The 8,079-nt window shown below is 50.0% G+C and overlaps 1 protein-coding gene across 1 annotated transcript in view; it reads left to right on the top strand.

Annotated features, from left to right (window-relative positions):
• The window catches only part of LOC149357000 (uncharacterized), a 42,053-nt gene continuing 33,974 nt past the window's right edge, over positions 1-8,079 (top strand). The window contains exons 1-3 of the mRNA XM_089584401.1: positions 1-133; positions 6,674-7,147; positions 7,644-8,037. Coding sequence (XP_089440527.1) covers positions 6,819-7,147; positions 7,644-8,037 — 723 coding nt within the window. The 5' untranslated portion in view covers positions 1-133; positions 6,674-6,818. The remainder of the gene's footprint in view (positions 134-6,673; positions 7,148-7,643; positions 8,038-8,079) is intronic.

Genomic DNA, 8,079 nt, shown 5'->3' with positions numbered 1-8,079 from the left:
CCTAGCGCTGTGTCAAGGGGCTACGCGTCCAGACGAAACCGGCGCCAGACCATCGCCGGGTTTGCGGCCTTGCGTTATTTTGCTCCGAGGGACGCTTCAGTTCAACGAGGGATTGCGAACTGTTTCGCCTAAGGTGAGTAATTTTTTCTCCGCCACTGAGGCTGTGTATCGAGTTCCACGCGAGCGCTTCATCGGGAATGCCTACCTAGTCTTGAGTGCAAGACCAACGTTACTAGAACCAACTCAGTTTCACAACTCTGCCCGGAGAGCTGTCCCAAGTGGCGGTCGCGCGAACTAGTGGCGCTGCGATCGAGTCTTGCTCCCTCGTCGCCGCTCGGTGCGGCTCGCTGGCCCTGCTGCGCCCTTTTTAAAGAGCGCTCGCGACAGCCGTTTTGTGTCGTCTGCTTCTCGGTTAATTTTAAGGCGATGCCTCATACTGTCGTTAGCAGCCGTGTCGGCAGATGTGTCCGCATTTCGGCGTCACTACTTAAAAAAAACTGTCGAGGCTGAGAATCGAACCATGGCCTTTGACATTTGAAGTCACTAACTACTCATTTGGCATTTGAAGAAATCATTAACAACTCATGACGAGTTAGTCATTATTGGTAGCAATGAGTGGTTAATGAATAACTAGTCATGGCTAACCAATCATGACTAGTTCTTCATTAACCAATCATGACTGGTTTGTCATCGCTGGTTAGTCATGACTAGCTAGTCATTAACCAGTCATGACTAGTAATGACTGGTTAATGAATAACTAGTCATGGCTAACCAATCATGACTAACTAGTCATGAGTGACATGACTAGTTAGTCATGATTGGTTAGCCATGACTAGTTATTAATTAACCAGTCATTACTAGTCATGACTGGTCAGTTAGTCATGGTCAGTCATGACTGGTTAGCCATAGCCATGACTAACCATGACTAATGACACATTAGTCATGACTGGTTAGTCATTAGGCAGTCAACTAGTTAGTCATTAACCAGTCATGACTAGTTATGACTGGTTAGTCATGACCAACGGTACTAGAACCAAGGTCTAGTAATGTTGGTCATGACTAGCTAGTCTTTAGCCAGACATGACTAGTTCGTCATTAACCAATCATGACTAGTTGGTCATGACTAGCTAGTCATTAACCAGTCATCAATTAACTAGCCATGACTAGTTAGTCAATAAGCAATCATGACTAATTAGTCATGATTGATTAGTCATGACTAGTTAGTCATTAAACAGTCGTGACTGGTTAGCCATTAAGCAATCATGACTAGTTCGTCATTAACCAGTCATGACTAGTTATGACTGGTTAGTCATGACTTGTTTGTCATCGCTGGTTAGTCATGACTAGCTAGTCATTAACCAGACATGACTAGTTCTTCATTAACCAATCATGACTGGTTTGTCATCGCTGGTTAGTCATGACTAGCTAGTCATTAAGCAGACATGAATAGTTAGTCAATAACCAATCATGACTAGTAAGTCATGGGTCAAGTCATGACCCAATTAGTCATGACTAGTTATAATTAACCAGTCATGGCTAGTCATGACTGGTTAGCCATTAGTCATGACTGGTTAATCATGACTAATCATGACCAATTACTAATTAGTCATGACTGGTTAATGACTAACCAGCCATTAGTAGTTATGACTGATTAGTCATGACTAGTCAAGACTGGTTTGTCATGACTAGCCAGTCATTAACCAGACAAGACTAGTTCGTAATTAATCAATCATGACTAGTTATTCATGGGTCATGACTAATTAGTCTCGACCCAATTTGTCATGGCTAGGCAAACCAAGTCGCCCCATAGCCGCCTCGTGTGTGCCAACGGCCGTGCGACCAAAGTTGCGTGGAAAGGCTTTCGCCTCGCGCACTTTAGATCGTCAAAGTGGCCCCTGAATTTTTTGTTAGTATTTTGTGACATCGGGCCTCTTCATGTTGACCTGCTTTGCACCGGGATGCAATAGCGGGTATCCCAACGATGACTCCACGGACAGTCATTTCAGCGTTTTTGCAATTTTTTCACAATATTAACAGCCTAATTTCGCATCACACAAACGTGTTCTCCAAGATAACACGCAGCTTCGGAGCAACAGGTGCCGTAATGGAAGTATTATTTTACTGCAGCCATGTAGAGCGCGAATGCAGCGCGCCAAAACCTCATATGTGCCGGCCGCTCCATGCTTCCGCGCTGCGTGTAGCAGACGACGCGCCCGGCAGGGAGCAAGACTCGACTGCAGCGCCGTTAGTTCTCGTGACCGCCGCTTGGGACACTCTTCTCCGCTGGGCGGTATGGGGAGCTGTGAAACTGAGTTTGTTCTAGTAACGTTGTGCAAGACTGCTCGCACCAGCTGCAGTGGTCGCACAGATTTCGTTACTATACATGGTGATTCATCTAATATTAACGCTAGAGCGTTAAGGGCCCCGTGTCGCAGAAAAGCCGATGTCGGCGTCGGCCTCGTTGGCCGTGAGCGAAAAATCCCAGAAGCCCGCTACTTTTCCTCTTCGCTTGGCGCTCACGTAGCGCCATCAGACGGCGCCCACTAAAACTTTCTCCTCGCAATGTACTAACGCCACTGCCCCAACAGAGCGCGCGACGACAGCGCCTCCCGCTCGTCTCGTTCGGGCGCAGTGGGGCCGTGCGGGGACGCAGGAACCACGCGGTGAGCGGCGAACAACGCAGCGCGCACTTCCAAGGCGCGTTCACCACGAAGCTTGCGGCTTGCTGGCCGTTCGTTCGGCGCGGAAGCTATGCTGGCGTTTGTGGCATTGGGTTTGTCGAGAGGCCTCCTAAACACTCCGAGCTATTTGTCCAACGGGCAAGGCGTCGCGCCGAGCGGGCGATGGCGTTCCGCGGACTCCCTGGCAGGCTGCGACAGGCTGTCGCGTTCCACTCTTGAAGGCGAAGCTTAAGCGTCCTCCAACTTTTTTACAGATTTTTTAAAACGTAGGCTTTTTGAGTTAGAAGAGCGCTTTTTTTGGAATAGCATTGTCATCGGTGTTGTTACCAGAATACAGTTAAGAAGTGCTAACTAGCAGGATGTTTAAGTAATATTCAATAGTTAATTTTTAACTATTACTATTAGGCTACTTAATTATTTAGAGCCGTGTAGCCCACCGTAATTAATATTCATATCAGTCTAGAATTTCGGAAACGCGAATATCCTTGGCGCTGTGGCTCGGAGTTGATAATTCCACGCCGCCACGGTGGATTAGTCGTTACAGCGCTCGGGTGCTGACCCGAAACACGTGGGCTCGATCCCGCCCGCGGCGGTCGCTAGAGTCCCGTGTACTGTGAGATGTCAGTGTACGTTAAAGAATCCCCTGCGGTCGAAATTTCCGCAGCCCTTCACTACGGCTTCCATCATAGCCTGAGACGCTTTGGGACGTTAAACCCCATAAATCAAACCAAACCTATTTCCACGAGTTGCGTGCACTGGAGAGGTTGCTCTGCCTACAAGCTTCGCGAAAGCGCACGCATATTGGCGCGATGTAGCCAAATATCGTTGGGCCACAGCGCCGAGGGTAACCGCGTTTTCGAAATTCTAGAATCTGATATGGACGTTACTTACGGTGGGCTGCACATCATTATCACCATCATCGTCGTCATCATCATCATCATCAGCCTGACTACGCCCACTGCTGGGCAAAGGCCTGTCCCATGTCTCTCTAATTAACCCTGTCCTTCGCCAGTTGCGGCCACCGTATTCCCGCAAATTTCTTAATCTCACCCACCCATCTAACTTTCTGCCTCCCTCTGCTACGCTTGCCTTCTCTTGGAATCCGCTCCGTTACCCTTAAGGACCAGCGGTTATCTTGCCTTCGCATTGGTGGGCTACACGCCTCTCAATAATTAAGGAGCCTAACAGTAATAGTAAAAAGTTAGCTATTCAATATTAGTTAACCAGCCTGTTTGTTAGCACAATACTTCGCTGAACAAAGAGCTCTTCTAACTCAAAAGCCCTATTTTTAAAAATTGCGTAAAATGTTAGGTGAAACGCCCTGTATGTCACCAGAGCACGTGAGGCCAGTAGGACTTTGAGATGCGTTAACCGGAACTGTGTGGCCGCCTGGAAGACCATTTGAGCTTAATGGAACAGCCCAAATTGTCAATAAACCCAATTAGAACTTGTTGCGGGGCTAGCTGGTACTTGTTTTTGGTCGTAAGAAGGCGCAACGAAAACGGACACGAGAAACGTTTGCGATTATTCAGCCGCATTGCGGGTTATATCCGAGAAACGAACATGAAGCTCAATGGCAAGAAAATCAAATTCTTGTCATTCATACCGCCTTTTCGCAATCACGATGTATTTGGATTTTATGGGGTCTAACGTCCGTAGACGACTTAGGCTATGAGGGACGCCGTAGCGTAGTGCTTAGGGAATTTAGACCCTGTACTGGTATCGCACAGCACACGGGCCCCTAGCATTGCGCCTCCATCGAAATGAGACGCCGCGGCTGGATCGAGCCCGCGTCTTTCGGGTCAGTAGCTGAGCAAACGACTGTCACCACGGCGGCTGTGGCCAGAAAGCCGCGTTTAATCTATACCTGAATCGACTGAAGCTGGATCACAGCCGTAATGACCAGCTGCAATGTAGTGAAATACTTACGGGAATGAAGGAAGAATATTTGTTTGCTGCAAACGACCGGAGTGGGTGAGAGAACAAACTTGCGTTAATGATATCCTAGTTGAAATCAAGAGGAAGAAGTGGGCTTGGGCAGGGCATGTAATGCGAAGGCAAGATAACCGCTGGTCCTTAAGGGTAACGGAGTGGATTCCAAGAGAAGGCAAACGTAGCAGGGGGCGGCAGAAAATTAGGTGGGCGGATGAGATTAAGAAATTTGCGGGAATATGGTGGCCGCGGCTGGCGAAGGACAGGGTTAATTGTAGAGACATGGGAGAGGCCTTTGCCCTGCAGTGGGCGTAGTCGGGCTGATGATGACGATGATAATGATGATGAATGGGAAAAACAGCGCAACGGAAGACGACACAAGAGAAGGGGAAACACCAGCGCTGGTGCTTGTCCTTCTCTTGTCTCGTCTTACGTTGCGCTGTTTTTTCCAGTTCTTCACACATGTCCCAACCAGCCCGTATTCGCACTCTTCTGGAATCAACAGTGTACTTCACATCCGCTCATTGTTTAATCACTGGACTGCTTTAGTGCAGGTGCAATTCGCTGCGATGGTCGTATACAGTAAACTCCGAACAGGTACGCACTGACGACGCAGTATCATGGAGTCAACTTTACGTCGCTGAAAAACATACGGACCACGGGGTTGAAACATCTCACCAACCTGCCTAAAGCACTTTTTACTTACTTGCAGGAACAGCGTTTTTGTTTTTTCGAACGTTCATTGATTCACACACCGTTGAATAGCAAAATATTCTCATTTCTGAAGCACATCTTCAAGCTACAAACCACTGCAGTCGCCAGGAGGGAAGAGCGATCACCGGCTCGCTGCTTGAGAAAGAGACCGCGTGGTGCCGCCACCGACACTGAAACGGCCGAATACGCCGCCTATGTATAAGCGTCACCTGACCTACCAATGGACCTTTTTTTTTTATGCCGCGCAGGGTTGGAACAAATGCCATTCTGAGCCTTCATGAATCCTTACTCTTTTTCAACTATATCGATGGAAGCAGCGAGGCAGGAGAGGTAGTCGAACCGCAACGTTTTTTTAGAAGTTTGCGCCTTCTTGCTCGAGTACAAGGTCTCCGGTTCGTTACCTAGCCTCATGCCAATGCGGACGAGCATGGGAAACCGCTCTCGGGCTATGATTTCGGCGCTCACTGAAGAGGCGTTTCGTAGCTGCTATTCTTCCGAAGCGCTCCGCTGCAGTGACGAGCCGTAATCGACTAAGGCCTAGCAATGCCCAACGTGGTCGTCCTTCATCAGAAGCATTCCGTTACGGTGCTTGTCCGTGGTCGAACTTGGCCACTTTGACGCAGTTTTGGCCTACGTGCTTGTCATTCATTCGAAGCTCTCCGCTGCGGTGTCGGGCTGTTATCAACTTATGCACCCGTGGGCGAGTGGGACCCCACATATTGGTAATTCACCCCATGCCGGGCCGATGCCGGGCCGGTTACGATGCCGGGCAGTAATCGACCTAGGCTATCTAGGGGTATTGGTGCCCCATGTGTTCATTATTCACCCTAGGCACTCCACTGCCGTGCAGGCCCGTAATCGACCTAGGTGCCCCATACTGTGGTCCTTTATACAATGCACACCGCTGAGTTGCCCGCTTGTAATCGACCTATACGGTGCCTTGCTTACGCCACCTAGGCGTAGCTGTGCCCCAAGTGGCAGTCGCCCATCGCCTAGCTAGTCGCCTAGGTAGACTACCAAGACCTTAACATTAGTAGGTAATCTCCCTGATCGGTGGAAAATACTTGGCTTGAATCCCGATACCCCGAAGATTTTTACAGCAGACTTTAAGGACGTTTTGGGAGATGTTCCTCCTTTGTAGATTGCCTAGCCGCCTCTGCATTCCAGGTAAGACTGGAAGTAAGTGGTGCTTAATGTTTCACGAAGTGGTATTGCCGTGTTAACTGCATGTCCGGCTATTATGGCATAACGAAGTCGTGGTGCCTAACATCAGGAGCGCTGTCACTGACGCCCACGATGCAGCTGCTGAATTCAACCATAATTACTTGTGCAAAACCTCTTCGCAGCTCGTATCAAAGGCCAAGAAATCGAGCACTTCCGGGTCTGCCCCTTGGTCTTCTAGCTTGACTGCCGCTCCAGAAGAAGACATAGTCGAACTCAACGCAGAAGCCAGCCGAAGAGTTTGAAAGGGCAGCATAGCCATCTGCCGCAATGACGCTTCCTACAGAGCCGTTGTTGCTTCCTACAGAGCCGTTGTTGCTTCCGGGGCCGACGCCATCGGTGTCCAGGTTCTGCGTTCGCAAACGGCAGGACGACTGCCGGGAGATGACGCTGCGAGTCCATTGTTTGGAGTCCGGCTGGGGCACGCCGACAGCAACTCAGCTGCGGCGGCTGCTAGGCCTGCACTGCGCCGTGGACCAGGTGGGGGCCGGAGACCGTTGCGAGGTGGCCGTCTACGAGAGCCTCAATTGGACAGCAACCATGACACTGCGACTCGAGCGGTCACCCAAGGACTCGTTCATGCATATCGTACTTAAGTGGTGAGCACGACAAGTCGTTCTGGCTTTGCCCTTGCCTGTCTTCTTTCAGCCTCAGCAATCATTTTGTCAAGTATGTACTGTCGCATAAGTTGAGAAACTCCTCATGTGCCCTGACATGGGTCCAAAAAGCGGAGGTTAGCTGATGCGTGCGTATTGGAGGTTAGGTGACTGCAGCGCCATTTGGGCAATCCAAATGCATATTCAACCACTACTATTTATACCGTGATCGAGGGGAAAGGCTGTCGAGCTTCATCAACAACTCATTGCGCGAATCATTGTTGACACCTCCGTCTGTTCAGAAACCGAGAGGCGTTTATGCAGACATCTCGATTCATAGTTTCGTCCCTGGTGCAATTAAAGAACTATCGGTTTCCGCATGCGCCGTACTGAGGTGGTTGAGGGTGGTGACAGTACCGCAATTTCAGTTCGAAGATATCGTTCATGCGCCTGTACCGGCTTTTGATTCCGCATGTCCAGTTTACTTTCTTCTCCGCAGGTGCGACCAAGACCAGGACGCGGCCAATAACGGCACGGCTGCGGGAAAGTCCGGCCCGCCAGAATGGTGGCTCGCATCCGAGGAGCTCGAGGAGCACTGCGACCCATACAGCAGCAAGGTCGCCATGGAGCACAAGGACGTACCCGTAAACGCTTTTGCCCTCGGCTGCTTCCTCGGGTACAACACGTTTGTGGCGCACTTTGACAGCGCCTACACCACGCCGCCTCCGCCCTCGTCGTCCAAGTCTTCATCCTCTCCCTCCGGTCAAACAAAGTCTGTGAAGCAGGGAAAGAAAGGAAGAGGGACCAAGTCTAGCTTCCCGTCAGATGGGACAAGCTCGACGACGAGGAGTCTCAAGCCGTCGCCGCCTGCGCCCTCGTCTGAAGGATTTAAGGTGACATGAGATTTAAGTATAGGTGTTCTCAGACGGAGTCTT

Source organism: Amblyomma mixtum, chromosome 3 (genome assembly GCF_055824585.1).
Source record: "Amblyomma mixtum isolate Tamu chromosome 3, ASM5582458v1, whole genome shotgun sequence".
Taxonomy (NCBI): Eukaryota; Metazoa; Arthropoda; class Arachnida; order Ixodida; family Ixodidae; genus Amblyomma; species Amblyomma mixtum.
The sequence above is the reverse complement of the archived record's forward strand: the minus strand, read 5'-3'. Positions and strand labels throughout refer to the sequence as shown.